The sequence below is a fragment of the Bidens hawaiensis genome, unplaced genomic scaffold (genome assembly GCF_021521415.1).
Source record: "Bidens hawaiensis isolate Kalapana, Puna unplaced genomic scaffold, B.hawaiensis_p1.1 tig00000459_1, whole genome shotgun sequence".
In the NCBI taxonomy this organism is placed as follows: domain Eukaryota; kingdom Viridiplantae; phylum Streptophyta; class Magnoliopsida; order Asterales; family Asteraceae; genus Bidens; species Bidens hawaiensis.
Window position 1 is genome coordinate 1,465,310 of NW_027491031.1, and position 16,526 is coordinate 1,481,835.

Below are 16,526 nucleotides of genomic sequence, written 5' to 3' on the forward strand. Positions count from 1 at the left end.
TCAAAAGACGAGTATATTCCTAGCAATTAGTTCATTTAAAAGATTCGTTGGCTGTTAAAAAAATAAGTTATATTATTTTTATAACCTTTTAACGTTTGAGGGGGATACAATTATGACATGATTAAATATTTATATAGATACAAACACGAAATAATTGAAACTGATGAATATTTTACTAAAACAAAGTGCACCATGACGTGACATGGGTCCTAACTTCCTACCATGGGGCCCACCTAGGGTGTACAATATTCGAACGCTTACGTCACTCCGTGCATTCATTTCATTTCAAACAACTCACATTGCCGGAAACTCAACCACTCCGTACACCCCATGGCCACTGCCGCCGTCGTATCCTCCGTCCGTGTTAACTCTCTGATCAAACTCTCCGGATTCGGTTATTCGTCTTCTAATATTATTAACCAACTCGCTCCGTACAAGTCGTATTCGCCGTACCTAACGTTCTGTTTCAGTCCACGTGGATCCTCATATTTTGTTAATAAGTAAGTTTATTATTTAATATTTAATTTTTAATATCGATTGAATTAGAACTGTAGAAGAAGCGTGTAGTGTAATTGATTGATTGATGATCCGGTGCGAGTGTTGACTAGTTGATTATATTTAGGATTATTATATAGATTATAAACTATATTGATTATCGACTGAATTAGAATAATTATGTAGTTTAATCGACTGATGATTAGGTCCGATTGTTAACTAGCTAATTAGGTTTTTAGGATTATTCTGTGAAGTAGAACGGTTTCTGCTAGAATTGTTATAATCTAGACAAACTATTTGACCTAAGCAGGATCGTGAAGTTTGATAATGTGTTTTCGTCCGATAATATTGTTTTCGGTAGTAGATCGTCTCATTTTGCTAGCAAGTAGGTTTAATATTTGAATTAGAAAGGTGAATAGGATGTTATTTTTGGAGATTTTGATTGATGTGATGTTTTGATCATGTAGTGTAATTGATTGTTGACTAGTCAACTAGGTTTTCAGATTGTTCTGTGAAGTAGAACGGTTTCTGCATCACATGAAACTGTGATCATCTAGACGAAATCAAGTAAGGTGCGAGAGGTGCAACGGTTATAGTAGTGGATTGTGAAATTTGACAATGTGATTTTGTTCGATAATTTAGTTTTGGTAGTGGATCATCTCATTTGTTAGCTAGTTAGTATAATATTTGAATAAGTAAAGTTTATGCGTTGTTTCGTTGATTGATCTTCGGAGATTTTGATTGATGTGATGTATCGATCATCGACTGACTTAGAAAAATCATGTAGTTTAATCGATTGATGATCCGGTGCAATTGTTGACTAGTCAACTAGGCTTTAGGATTATCATGTGAAGTAGGACGGTTTCTGCTAGAAATTGTTATAATCTAGACGAAATCCAGGTGCGAGAGGTGAAACGATTAGTATAATCAATTTGACCTAATCAGGATAGTGAAATTTTGACGATGTGTTTTCGTTTGATAATTCTGATTTTACGATCTAGAACACTGTTATGGTAGTAGATTGTCACACTTTGTTAGCGAGTAAGATTAGTTATGAATTCGAAACATAAATAGTTTTTCGTTAATTGATCTTTCTGAGATTTTGATTGTTATGATGTTTCGATCATCGACTGAATCAGAACAATCATGTGAAGTAGTTAACTAGGTTTTCATTTGTTCTGTGAAGTAGAACGGTATCTGCCAGAAACTGTTATAATCTAGACAAAATCAAGGTGCAAGAGGTGAAACAAGCTCTAAACTAATTGACCTAGATAGTTTCTTCTAGAAGGCTAGAACATTGTTAATGGTAATGAATCAATAGGTATCATCTATGCTTGAGTTTTGTCTCATTTTCAGATAATAAGTATATTTCAGTCTGCATTTGATCCTTGTTTATCATATACCTTTATCACTTTTGGGAAATAGGATATAGTTTTGATCTTCGAGACTAAGTTATTGTTATCAGTATTTTGTTAGTTCAACTAGTGCTCTGTTACAACTCGAATTACATTGGACAAAAAGGAGTTGGTAAATCAGATCTTGTTTAATTGAATTGTGTATTATGTTTGGTGAATATGTTACGTACTAATCGTACTGTTATTCAGGAATATTGTTAAAGCTTCCATTGATGGTGTGGACGCGTTGGGTATAAGCTCGCTGGTCAGTTCTACTGTTCATATCGACAATACTAAATACAGTGAATACCTTTTAATAAGATTGATTTTGTATTCATAAATATTTTATCATCTATACCTTTTGTTGTCGTACACTGTATCTCATTCAAAAATTTTTATCAGGAACAGGATGCTGATATTCCTACCCCGATTGTTTTAATCGATCAAAATTCCGATCCATCTGCAACTATTGTCCAACTCAGCTTCGGTGACCGTCTTGGTGCTCTCATTGATACAGTAAGTAACAACCAACTTATTAATCATTAATGTCTTGACGTGATTAATCATTATAGCTTTTATCGATACATTAAGTTGAGTAATATTACTGGTGCAGATGAAATCATTGAAGGATCTAGGCTTGGATGTAGCAAAAGGAACTGTCACTACTGAAGGATCAGGCACCCAAACAAAGTTTTTCATTACTCTATTGTGAGTGTACTTCATAGTTATTTTCATCCTCATAAACAATTTCTGCTCAATTTTGTGAATATTATAGATCAACGGGGCGTAAAGTTGAAGATCCAGATCTCCTGGAGAGAATCAGATTGACCATCATAAACAACCTCTTGAAGTACCATCCTGTATATATATACAACTTATGCCCTTTTTCATGAATTAATTAGTTATTATTTATCTAGTTAGTTAATATACACATTTATTTTGTTTAAAAGGAGTCTAGCGCACGACTTGCAATGGGAGAAGCTTTTGGAATACAAGCTCCAGTCAAGAAGGTATAATTTTATTAACAAATCCGAAGCTGTGTGTTATCATGGCAATTGAAGTTTTTGTTTTAATGGCAGGCTAATGTCGATATTCCAACTCATATACATGTGAAAAATGACGGGCCTAAAAGGAGGTTAGCTAGCAACAAATGTATATTATAATATTGATTTAAATTTAAATTGATAAGTTTCTAATGCGTTGACTTATCGTATCTTGGTTGACTTTAGCTTGCTGTGCATAGAGACAGAAGATAGACCTGGATTGCTCTTGGAAATAATCAAGATAATGGCAGATATCAATCTTACCGTTGAATCAGCTGAAATTGATACTGAAGTATGTTATTTTCTCCTTTTCATTGGGTGGGTCAAACGGGCCGGGACGGATCAGATTGACCCGCAAAACTTTTTTCCTATTTTTAAAATTTAGTAAAAATAATCAATCCATTTTTGGTTAAGATATTAATAATGTTAATTTTGAATTAAAAAATTAGTAGGTTGTTTTATGCTTTAAAAATAGACTGTGGTTGACCTTCAACCCGTTTGACCCGCTTCTATTTTGGCTAATTTTTAATTTATTTCACATGCTTCTACTTCTGTATGGTACAGGGTTTGGTTGCCAAAGATAAATTCCATGTTAGCTATGGAGGGCAAGCTTTAAACGAATCTATGTCTCAGGTAACCGAATCATTTCGTTATTATTCGTTTTTACTCTTATGGGCTGGACCTCATCCAGGTCTAAGCCCAACATTGAGCCCGATCCAGACATATGTTAGCATAAGTTTGTTTTTGTTATTATTTTGTTGTTTACTTGTGTAAATGTGCAGGTGTTGACGAATTGCCTACGTTTCTACTTTCGGAAGTCGGAAACAGGTGAAGACAGTTACTAAGGAAGCATTTTAATTAAATTCCATGTGCCTTGTTCTTCTAAGTCCATGTGCTTTCCTTTTTATATATTTCAAAATAATGAATGCTTAAACTCTCGGAATTGAAACACGCAGATTACATTTGACTTTTATATCCTAATTGTGGAATCGTTAAAATTTGCAGATTAATATTTGATTACCGTGTAACTATCAAGGGAAAAGTGAATATGGTGTTGTCACACACCTAAGCATAAGCTCAGATGTTCAAAACTGTGCCATTTTAGTAAAATACCTAGAAAACACTTTTCCTTGGTTTACTCGTCATGCTATTCGAGCATAATGTACCATACTATCATATGCTTGAAAAGTTATGTTGACTGTCACACTAGCAAGATGCGTCGAAAAGAGAGACGTAAACGAAATAAATTTTGATGTGGAGAGTAAAATTAGGTGTGATGTAAACCAACCAAAACGACCTGGTTTTGAGAGATGTTTTTAGCATATACTAAGCTTAGGTGTACATATTCATTCTTATTTTTATTTGTATGTCATTGGTCTAGCCTCTATTGAACATACATCAAGTGTTTTTTTATGTGTTCTTGAATTACGAACACCACTCCCCAAAATGGTAGTTTTGTGTCAAGAGTGAACGCCCCTAATAGTATCTCAATTATCAAATTCAAAGATGATGGGTATGATGATGTCATTGTTATGTACGTGAATCTAGGTCGTCTAAATCGCTCATCGCTCGAACTCGTTCAACGCTCGTTTGAAAATTGCTTAGAAAATGTTTGCTTTTTTTTTTGCTCGATTGTAAACGAGCCGCTCTGCTCGTTCGGTTTGTAAACGAGCCAAACAACGAGCAAATGTATGCTTGGTTCGGTTCGGGTTGGCTCGAATATTTATTTATTTATTTTATATATAATTATATATGGACAAATATATAAATATATAGCGACCAACATAAATTATAAGTATACAAATTTTTAAACCCTTTTAAAATTTTCCAATTCCATCAATTTTAAAGTTTCATATTCGATTCAAGATTTCAGGATACTAAAAGTTTGTTTACATGTTCATTATATTTCACTTCAATCGTCTTTCTCCTAAAAATCTACAACCTATTACACATTTGTCTAAAAACCACGTACTATTTGTTTACAAAATATATTATTTATAGTATTCAAACTTGTTTCTTAATGAAATTTTTAGAGTGAAAAAGAAATAATTAATGCTTGAAAATCGTTCGATGTTTAATTAAAAAAATGCTCGAATCGATTTTGGCTTATTCGGTGTTCGCTCGGTTCGAATTTCAGTTTTTCGGTTCGGTTCGGTTGTAAACGAGCCAAGCAACGAGCAAGCCTTCGCTCGGTTCGGCTTGGCTCGTGAACAACCCTATGCACCATAAATAAATTCATACACATACGCATGGAAAAAAATAATGAGTTTTAACTTTGGAGTTTTGGAGGAACAAGAGAACGTGTTAAATATAATGATTGTTACATTAATAGGGAAAAAACATCATTTGATTGATGAGATGACTTTCCTCATCTAACCAAACCATGAAAAGAAAGTGTCTAACCATTTTTGACTGCCAAATTAATATCATATCAAAATCCAACAGTAGCAACAAACAATTATAGTTTCGTAATAATGCTCTAACGTAATATAAATTTAAACCCGGTTTCTAGGTTTCTAACTCTGGTCAGTTCATTTTACGCAATTTTATGATCTTGTATGTATAGATCTCATAACTATGCCTCTTAATTGTTGGTGGTGGATTTTGAATAGGAGTAGGGATGCTTTGTTACTTATATTTTTATTTTTAAGATATATTGGTATTTTATAAATACTTAATAGATTTTTTAACCTTGGTCTATAAACATGAGCGTTCTAGTGTTGTAATGAAAATGATGTAGCTTTTTAAAGTATGAATAGACAGTTCTTGATAGCCACTATAAACAATAATATAAACCACAAGTATCATAAATAGGTTGTATTATTATAGATTATTATAGATAAACCTATCGCATTCAACCCATGTATGAAGGCCTAACTCATGCCAAAATTTGTCCATCCGTCATTCAACCTAATAAATGCCAAGTGACAAAAAGATAAAAATAAAAATTATTACCCAATCATTTCTACAAACACCTTGTGTCCTTGTCTACAATTTATCTATCAATACATATAAACTTGTAGCCATATCCACCCTTCTTGAATAATCTTCTTTACTGTTTTTACTTAGTTATTTATAAGGTTTACGTTTTGGTCCAACTTTTACAAGTTAATGTTGTTTTAACGTTTTTTATAGGTTTAAGAGTTGTTCCATTAGCTTCTTTTTTAACTTGGAACAACATTTACACATTTATCACCTCGATCTTATGTAACAAATAAAAATCATATGGGCGTTGTGACGTGACGCTTTAACTAGCACATACTAGTTAGCCTCACACACAACCTTATGGCCCTAGGTGCACGTTTAACGTGGGATTTGTGTGTTAATCATCGTTAATTAGCTAGTTATGAGGGTGTTTGTGAGGTGGAGGAAATAATTGAGAAGTAGATAAAAGAAGAGAATAGTTTAAGGCCCACAAAAATAGGAGAAATGACTCGTTAAATGTCGGCTCCCATCCTCCGTAACACCCCGTTTAAAGCCTCGACATGGAGTGCGGGGTGTTATTGTGCCTATGTGACTACTTGCTGAACGCCCTCACAACACATAATCTAAATTACTAATTCTATAAATTTCGATTTTAAATAATTTCAATTATTTTATATTGGTAAATAACATTCCTAACTTAACAATTGGCTTATGGTAGATCGGTAGTCCCAGCTAAATGTGTATTTGTTTATAACAGTCCGCGACTAACAGATGACTAACTTCGTTAGTTTGTTTATGACGTGGCACAATTACACGGCATACACGTGTTTATTTAGTGTCAGCCATGGCTACTTTCATCTGAACCCTAAAACACCAAACTAACAAATTAAAGAACCCTAAAACCCCAAATCGATCTGGAGTGATCTTTAAGAGAGAATAACCGTTGAGAGAGAATTAGTGCTTGTAGTCATGTGAGTAAAAGATACAAAGATGATTTTTATTGTTTGAATAACACTCAAAAGATCTTAACAATGGACATCTAAGTGTCTCAACAAAGATACCTTTAGTTGAGACTATAGCCGGTCAAATATAAAGCTGGAACTGTTATTTATTAATAAAAATAACTGATATTATTATTATTTATTTAGAAAGACGACTTTCTTGTAATTAGGTTACCACATTATTTAAAATCAATATTCCGTAATTCTATTAAATTCAATTTTTTTTCTCCACTCTTTTTTCTTCTACAAATCACTATCACATTTAATTGATATGAAGGCCAACCCCATGGCAAAAATTGTCCATCCATCATTCATTTATTCAAACCAATAAAATAATATTATTATTACTTCCATACGTTAGTAAACACAAACACAATTACACAAAACTAAAACTCATTGAAGCATGTCATCAAACACCTTACCTGCACTTCACAACCAATCAAAACACACACAAATTCTAAATTCTAATTAAACCAAACGATGGGAAGATGGTGGGATGGTGCACTGGAGCTTAAACCATTGGCTCACTTATTGTTTCCACTCTGTTTCCATTGGATTGCTGAAGAGATGACTGTTTCCGTACTTGTTGACGTCACCACTGAAGCTCTTTGTCCTGGTGAAAACACGTGTTCTGAAGCTATTTATCTCAACGGCCTCCAACAAACTGTACGTGTCGGTTCGCGAAACTAAACGAGCCTGATGTTGTTATTAAATAAATGTATATTAAATTAATTAAAATAAAAACTATGTGATGAGAAAAATAATTTAAATAGTTTATTTAGTTAATTGAATTAAATTTTGTGTTCATGTTCGTGCATGTATTTAGTAAATGAACGCCTAACAGTTCATGAACAGTTTGCCGAATGTTTGGTTCGTTTACAGCCTTGTATATGAAATTATAATCAGATATTATATATAAATATAAAAATAGTTAATAATTAATATACAAGCCGAGCTAGATTGAAAAACTACTCACGGGCTGAGCTCAAAACGGGACGAGTTCAGGCTTGGCTCGGGTTGTTTACGCTCCTACTTTGGTTTGGGAGCTAAATGAGTGTGTTATTTATATAGTTTTTATTTAATTTATTTAGTAATTACTGTTATATATAATATTATAATAAAAAATATATATAAATATAAAAATAGGTGGTAAATAATATACGAGCCGAGCTCGCACTTGGAAGCTATTCACAAGCCGAACTCGAGCCTGAGCTAAACGAGCCTAGCTTGAGCTTGAAAAACTACTCACAAGTCGAGCTCGGACTTTAGAAATAGAGTTCGAGCTCTCTGTAAGTAACAGTCTATTAAATAAGCCGAGCTGGAGCTTGAATCTGCTATTATATAGTTTTTATTTAATTTATTTATTATCATATATTTAATAGTTATTGTTATATATGATGTTATAATTAAAAATAGTTAGTAAATAATATACAAGCTGAGCTGGAGCTTTAGAAATACAGTTCAAAACGAGCCAGGCTTGAGCTCTTTGTAAGTAAGCGAGCCGAGTTTGAGCACCAGGTCTTTGTAAGTTAAATGAGCCAAACTTGAGCTTAAAAACTACTCACAAGCCAAGCTCAAGCTAGAAATAGAGCTCGGAACAATCCGAGCTCTCTGTAAGTTATACAAGCCGAAATCGAGCTTAGACAATGTTGGACTTGTCTCGGCTTGTTGTCATTACATATCTTTTAGGACTTGTCTCAGCTTGTTTTCAAGCTGAAAATGAGCATGTTTGATCTCAAAAGTCATCCCCTGTATTCTTTTTAAAGAAAATAATATGTTAATATATTCTACTGTATGAATCTGGCATTTGATCCATTTCTTATGTAAAAATGTACTTACATTTTAGCTGAATCAATTACAATGAATGGATAATATATACATGAAAGAAACCAAAAACTTTATTTGTGCTCATGGGCTAAATACAAACAAACCCTAAAGTTACAATATTAATAACTTTATTGAGCATGTTCATATCATTTTTATTTCAATGTTTTTGTATTTGTGTATTAGATTGTAGGAATATTCAAGATGATCATGCTTCCAGTTCTAGGCCAGCTTTCAGACGAGTATGGACGTAACCGCTTCTTCTTGTAACGCTTTCCACAACTATAGTTCCATTCAGTAAGTATTTTTTTTATATAATCAGTTTCCTATTATGTAAAACCGTACTTGAAAGAAATCATATTGGGTCAACATAAGTTATTTTAACAACATTTAAGTACTCACAAGTGCTGTTTCGGTTTTTATTTAATCTTTCACTTTCAGCTCTGTTGGCCATCAGTGAATCAAGAGCATTTGTGTATGCTTATTATGTTCTTCGCACAGTTTCATATATTATTAGTCAAGGAAGTATTTTCTGCATTGCTGTTGCTTATGTGGTAAGACATGTCATTTAATTTTACTTTCTCTTAGAGCGTTAAAGATAGTTTTATGTAATGATCAACATCATTATTATTATTATTATCATTATTATTATTTTTGCAGGCAGATATTGTTGATAATAGAAAACGAGCAGCCGTGTTTAGTTGGATAACCGGCCTGTTTTCTGCGTCACATGTTGTAGGAAATCTCCTAGCTCGTTTTCTTCCCGAAGAGTATATTTTTGAAGTACACTTATCTTAATTTTTAATTATATAACATAATACACCATAATAAATTCCTTACGATTCTGATTAAAATTAGTTTTGATTCAGTTTTCAATAGCTCTCTTAATCTTCTGTCCAGTTTATATGGCATTCTTTCTGGTTGAAACGGTTGAGTTAACTCCAAAGGTTGACCAACATTCATCTTATCTGAATAAAGCAGTCACGGTTGTTCAAGAACGTTATAAAACTATGAAGTATGCTGTAACTATCGTGTTGAACACGTATGTGGATTTCAAGTTTCTTCCTTGTACTATTTACTATTTTGCGCTCCCTTCAAATTAATTCTAACGTGAGCGTTTTTTAATTTTTATTTTAGTCCAACTTTGAGGAGTATTTCGGTCGTTTCTTTCTTCTATGAATTGGGAATGTCGGGCATTAGCATCGTGCTACTGGTATGTTTTAATTTATTTATGTAAATTTGAGTTTTCTTTAGTTTAAGCTACATTTATTTTATAAAAACTTTTCTTTTCTCTCTTTAGTATTACCTAAAAGCAGCATTCGGTTTTGATAAAAATCAACTTTCAGAAATCCTAAGCATGGTTGGTGTAGGTTCAATTGTTTCTCAGGTTTGTTCTTCTATTTTTATAAAATTACTTTTTAAAACTTATTTTTTGGATTCTAATCAATAAATTTTTGTTTCTAGTTGGTGGTGCTTCCTATTGCTAATCCATTAGTTGGCGAGAAAATAATATTGTGTGCAGGCTTATTAGCATCAATAGCTTATGTAAGTTTATATATTCCACTTTTAATTAAAACACAAATTTGAACGAATATTCCATTTTAGTATATATAATTTTTTTAATTTGTTTTTTACCTGCAGGCATTACTTTATGGCTTTGCATGGGCTTCTTGGATAATTATCTTCATAATTCTTTCATCAGTTTTGACCCGTTGACTAAAACTGGAACGGGTCAAACATAGTCATATCTAAGTTCAAGTTTGACATAGATTTCTATTTGAAAACTTCGTATATAATTAACCATAGTCAAAGATTTATACCAAATTACTTGTTAATTTTGAAGATAAAGAAAGGTATTTAATGCGAAAAAAGTCAAATTTTTTACATCTTTTTTTTTGTGTGACGGATATGCTATTAAGTATTAAGTAAGAGTTTGTAACAAGTTCATGCATTTACAGGTACCTTATCTTAGTGCACCATTTGGGGTCATTTTTATCCTGGTTAAACCGTCTGTAAGTTTTCTTGATTAAAGTTAGTTATTTTCTAGTGCTATTAATTAAACATATAATATAATTGACTCTTGATCTTTTAAACAGACTTATGCGGTTATATCAAAAGGATCAAGATCAACAGATCAGGTCTGTAAATTTTTTACTCTTAATTATCGTTAAGGGTATTTTGGTCATTTAAAAAATGACAGAAAAGTTAATGTCGGTCTATTTTAGGGTCCAGATGTGTTACATTTGTGCCAACTTGTGGTCTAAAACCGTTATTTCTCAAAATCATGGACCAAAACCTCAGTAATGTATATAGGCATACCACAAGGACCACTCATGTAATCCATTTATATTTTATTATATATAACGGGCCCCAGAAATGGCGAAAACATATATAAGGATATCTACAATTTATACATTTTGTATGTAATTTTTTTTAAATTTCAGGGAAAAGCACAGACTTTTATTGCTGGTGTGCAATCAATAGCAAGCTTGTTATCACCATTAGCCATGACTCCTTTGACTAGTGAGTTTTTTTATCACTGTCTTGATGTCATATGTATTTGCTAATTTCAAACAGTTTACATAAACTGGTTAATTATTATTGTAATAGTGTGTTTAATCATATTTGGCACACCAACTATTTATAAAAAAAGGGTTATACAGACAACCCATAATATTTTGTTGATACATAATTACATACTAACTACAATATATTTATATTCAAAAAATTAGATTATTTTTGTAATTTTTTTTCTGTAATCATATTTAGAGCACCAAAATTATTTATTTATTAACAAATAGTGAAATAGGTCAAATAGGTGACACGTCGAAATTCACCTAGTGTGTATTGTTAATATATTGTAGCTACTAAAATTTTATATTAATAAATTTATATTAATATTGTAGTAGTGTCTTTTGATCATACTCAGCAAGCAAAAAAATATTTATATAAAAATGGGTTGAAAGTCACCATCTATACTTCCAACCTATTTTTTTTTATATTCACAAAGTCATATATTTATTGTAATAATATTTTTTTGGCAACCATATGTAGCGAATTTTGTAAGCATGTACAACCTACTAAATGTTAGTTTTATTTCTTTGCTGTAGTAATATTTCTTTGTTGTAGTTGTATTTACACACGAAAACTTTATAAAAAAAAGAAGGTTAAACGAATCGTGCAAAAACTCTCTTGGTAATCATATTTGGCGACAAAAACTATTAATAAAATCTTTTTAAATTATGTTGGGCCAAAAAGTTGAACGGGCCAACTCGACCGATACCAGAATTACTAGTTTTGACCAGTTACCTAACCTGCTTAACTTGACTTTTAACTTCCTGTGTTGCAGCATGGTTCTTGTCTACCAACGCGCCTTTTTACTGCAAAGGGTTTAGTATCATTTGTGCCTCTTTATGCATGGTAATCATACTCGACCGCCACCAACCGACACAAAAACTATTTTTCTAACGGAATTTATTCAACTGTTTTCAGGTGATTTCGTTATGCTTTGCCTGCTCGTTAAAACTGGAATCACCACAAGATGACGAAGATAATTTAGAAGCACCGCTAGTATCTTAATCGCGTAAGATATTAATGCGGTTTTAAATGTTTTGCTCAGTGTATCAATATTCCAATATGAACAGTTTTGTCTAATTTAAACATAATCTTAATGTTACACATATTTGCAAAAATTATATATGTATATAATCATAAAAAACTGTTAACATTTCTGAGTGTTTATGTATCATTCAATAAATCATTAGCCTTCTTCTCCAAACTCTCCTAAATCGGTTCTTGATATCGGTGACGGAAGTATCTGAAAAATAATCAAAAATCCGCTTTCAGTTTAATAAAATCATAAATGTTGTAAAAAAAGCTTTTGTTGAGAACAGTTTCTATTGTCGGATAAACGATTCATCCAACTACAGAAACTTTTCTTTGTTCTGCTTTATCTTGGTTTGTAATTTCTTTTTTATACTCTTGATGCTTCCCCTCGGGTAGCTATATCCTGCATCGTGATCCCAATGGCACCGGGATGGCGGGGCCCACATGGCACCCACGTGTCATCGGGTTTTTTGATGTAGAACATTGCATCCTGTGTTTTTACGTATCGGTTTGAACAAGACCTCGTTTACCTACAAATGTGTTAGTTTAAAATGGATTATGTTATAAAGCCAGTATTTAAAATTTCAAATATTATAATTTTTTAATATTTTTTAAAAAATGTTTCATCCCGTTTGTCACACGGGTATATAGCCTAGTTACTTATAAAATTGAAAATTTGGGTAAATAGTGACCCAAAAGAATATTATAGGTCTGGAATATTTTTAAGAAAACAACCGTAAATACTTATATGTAAGAATGAGTTTGATACCATGCCAGTACTGACCAGAACCGATCCCAAAATCTCAAATAGTTGGCAAAAAATCGATACCAACAGTAACCTATTTCGGTACCAATCCAGTCTCCACCTGCTCATCGCTACTAATACGCAAAAGGGAGTCTAGAGCTAGAATTTTTGAATCAACATGATGAGTTATGATAATTTGTTAACAGTTTTGGCCATGTCTAGTGCATGAAGCTATTATCGGGGCGTTTTGTCATTTGTGTCATATGGCATCACGTCACCTTAGAGGTTTTTTACAATATAAGGGTGTTGTGGATGGAGCCCCTTCAATCATTACCCAATTAATGTTTATTTTAGTTTTTTTTTCTATTTTTAATAAAAATAAAATATTTGACTTGTTGAAGTTTGTGGGAAAAAAATCTGATTGGTTGGATGAATAATGGGGGAGGCGCTTTGTAGGAAACGCCCTCAACCCAAAACCAGACCAAAACGCCCCGGGGAGTGGTGTGCCGGGGACCCGGGGTGCTTTGGGGCGTTTTTGTGGGCTGAAGGCGCCCACTACACATGACCGTACAAGTTTTTCAGTTAATGAGCTTTAGCTCAAGTGGCATTGGAAGGAAAATGAAGATTTGTGCTAAATACTGTAAAGTCTCAGGTTCGAATCCGAACCCAACTGAGTTATACCCCCGTGTGCCTTCAGGCATAAAATCATGTTTGTATCACTAGCGTATAGATAAAAAGAAATTCACCACCAACAAATCTGAACAACACAACCTCCAGTAGTACCTAGCACCAATGTCACACCCACCATAATGAACTTCATACATCTCATAAGATCATGCACCAACACACCTTCATCTTCCAAAGGCAAAGCAGTACACGCCATGCTAATCAAATCTTGGACATACCCAGATATTTATACCCACAATCACTTGATCACAATGTACTGTAAAATCAACTGTATTAAATATGCACGCCAAGTGTTCGATAAAATGCCTCAACGAAACATTATCTCATGGACAACTTTAATTTCATCTTATTGTCATATGGGTATGGAAACTGAGGCTTTGACATGTTTTAGATCAATGGTGGGCACCGGTTTCGACCCGAATTATTATACTTACGTTAGCGCGTTATCGTCGTGTGCGAGTTTACGGTTTTTAAGAACTGGGAAAGAAGTTCATGCTCGGATGTTGAAGTGTGAGGAGAAGTTGAATAGTTTTGTGGAGAATACTTTGGTTAATATGTATGGGAAATGCGGGATGCTGGGTTACGCGTTGTCGGTTTTCGACTCGATTTTGGACCCGAACGAGGTGTCGTGGACGTCGCTCGTGTCGTGTGCGTGTCAGTGTGGTGAAAATCTTGAAGGGTTGAGGGGTTTTGCGAAATGTCATAAAGCGGCGGTGAAAGTTAATGAGTTTGCGTGTGCGAGTGTGTTGGGTGCGTTTGCTGCGTTAGAGGATGTGGAAGTCGGTATGCAAGTGCATTCGTTTGCGGTGAAAACTGGAACGCGGATGGATCAGTTTGTTGTGACTGGTTTGGTTAATCTTTATGCGAAATGTGGTCACCTAGACTCGGCTCGGTTGGTTTTTAACGAGGCTAGAAACCCTCACTTAACTGCGTGGACTGCGTTAATCGGTGGGTATGTTCAATATGGAAAATGTAAAGAAGCCGTTAATCTTTTCGTTAAACTACATGTGTCGACTGATAATAATTATAATAGTAATAAACCAAACGAACGAACATTCGCAACCGTTTTTGGAGCGTTAGTCGATGCAAACGAGTTCGGGAAACAACTTCACTCGTTAGTTATAAAACTTGGTTACATATCGTTTACAATAATCGGTAACTCAATTATGGATTATTACTTCAAATCGAGTTGTGTTACCGAAGCTTTGAAAATATTTAATGAAATGAATGAACGCGATGTTGTCACATGGAACGCGTTAATCTCAGGGCATACAAGCTCGGGTTTATACGAACAAGCAATCGAGTATCTTCGTGTAATGTTATCAAACGGATTCGAACTTAACCTTTACTCGTATTCAAGCATTTTAAACATATGTGGCGACCTGCCCGCGATTGAATGGGGTAAACAAACACATTGTTGCATCATCAAGTTAAAAGTCGACTCCAACATCGTGGTTGGTAGTGCCTTAATCGACATGTATGCGAAATGCGGACGGTTATCAAACGCTCGTGTTGTTTTCGATAACTTTAGTTTCAAGAATATTGTTTCTTGGAACACAATGCTTGTTGGATACGCTCATCACGGGCACGGTGAACAAGCTTTAAAGATTTATAACATGATGTTGGATCACGGCGTGAAACCGAATGATATCACGTTTATTGGTGTGTTATCGGCTTGTGGGCATTCGGGTCTTTTAGAAGACGGGTTGTTTCACTTTAACTCTATGGTTAAAGATTATGGTATTACACCAAGAACCGATCATTTAGCGTGTATGGTTAACTTGTTTTCGCGTAAAGGGTTAACAAAGTTAGCATATGAGTTTATAAACGATTTTCGTGAAGAGCCCGATAAGGTCGTGTGGAGGTGTCTGTTATCGGGTTGTAAAAAGAATAAAGATTATGATTTGGGGAAATACGCGGCTGAAAAGATACTTCGTATTGATCGGGATGACGTTTCTGCGCATATCATGTTGTCGAATATTTACGCAGAGTCGAAAAAATGGGATGAGATAGTGAAGATTAGGAAGCTTATGAAGGAAAAGGTGTTGAAAAAGGAAAGTGGTTATAGTTGGATTGAATTGATGAATAGAAGTAATTTGTTTTGTTCGGGTCAAGACGCGGGTTTTGAAGGGGATCGGGTGGTTGAGGTTTTGACCGAGCAGTTGTTTGATGAAGGGTACGTGCCCGATGGTATAATCTAGACGGGTATGCGATGGTGGATATAAAGATTTATGGTGCGCGATGATTTATTTACGTTAACGAGCCGGTTTAATTGGTTTTATGGTATTTGTTTGCTAAACCATGATTAATAGTTTAAAGACGTAACTAGTTGACACTTAGTTAATTGATTTACCTCTCTCATATTGGTTGCGGGACCAGTCAGTGGGTGACGGCCAATGTTGGCATACATCATTTTTAATTATTTACAATACATAAAATAAAGTTGTAAGTGTAAGGTATTTCCCTCTTGAATAGTTTGCATCCTACCGCTCATGTTGTATCTATTGAGCAATATAATTTTTATTTCTTTTGGCCAAAATTATTTTTTCGGTTAAAATTTTTTAAGTTCAAATGGCAAAACCGAAAAAATTGAAACCGAGCTGAATCCAAACTGAAAACCCGAAAAAACAAAACTGAGTTGAACCCAAACTGGAAAGCGAATAAACGGAAACGGGATGGTTTTCAAAGAAATTTTGATTTTTGTTATGCTTTTTTTTGCCCAAAACGAACCATGCATACCCATGCAGTTGACTTTGAAAATATCGTGGCGTGCATTGTGTTTTTTCCGCTATGTGTTGATGCGAAA

At 33.9% G+C, this 16,526-nt stretch overlaps 2 protein-coding genes and 1 pseudogene across 4 annotated transcripts; all 3 read left to right on the forward strand.

Annotated features, from left to right (window-relative positions):
* The first annotated feature begins 299 nt into the window (after window positions 1-299).
* LOC143629841 (ACT domain-containing protein ACR12-like) lies at window positions 300-3,905 on the forward strand. Of its 2 annotated transcripts, none has more exons than XM_077099004.1 (10): window positions 300-500; window positions 2,100-2,154; window positions 2,292-2,405; window positions 2,503-2,597; window positions 2,665-2,749; window positions 2,840-2,899; window positions 2,969-3,024; window positions 3,119-3,224; window positions 3,497-3,565; window positions 3,715-3,905. In XM_077099004.1, the coding sequence occupies exons 1-10, from the start codon at window positions 331-333 to the stop codon at window positions 3,775-3,777; spliced, it is 873 nt and encodes a 290-aa protein (XP_076955119.1). In that variant the 5' UTR covers window positions 300-330; the 3' UTR covers window positions 3,778-3,905. The 2 variants fall into 2 exon arrangements, with proteins under 2 accessions (XP_076955119.1, XP_076955124.1); XM_077099009.1 differs by having other exon boundaries at window positions 2,298-2,405.
* Window positions 3,906-7,277: 3,372 nt separating this feature from the next.
* LOC143629858 (uncharacterized) lies at window positions 7,278-12,312 on the forward strand (annotated as a pseudogene). The gene is made up of 12 exons (XR_013153041.1): window positions 7,278-7,524; window positions 8,869-8,979; window positions 9,124-9,236; window positions 9,343-9,465; window positions 9,552-9,724; window positions 9,820-9,895; window positions 9,983-10,069; window positions 10,641-10,694; window positions 10,779-10,820; window positions 11,127-11,205; window positions 12,032-12,102; window positions 12,175-12,312. The product of XR_013153041.1 is annotated as an uncharacterized LOC143629858 (transcript).
* A 1,530-nt stretch (window positions 12,313-13,842) lies between these two features.
* Window positions 13,843-15,993, forward strand: LOC143629869 (pentatricopeptide repeat-containing protein At2g27610-like). Its single transcript, XM_077099023.1, has one exon. The coding sequence runs from the start codon at window positions 13,843-13,845 to the stop codon at window positions 15,919-15,921; it is 2,079 nt and encodes a 692-aa protein (XP_076955138.1). The 3' UTR covers window positions 15,922-15,993.
* The last annotated feature ends 533 nt before the right edge of the window (window positions 15,994-16,526 follow it).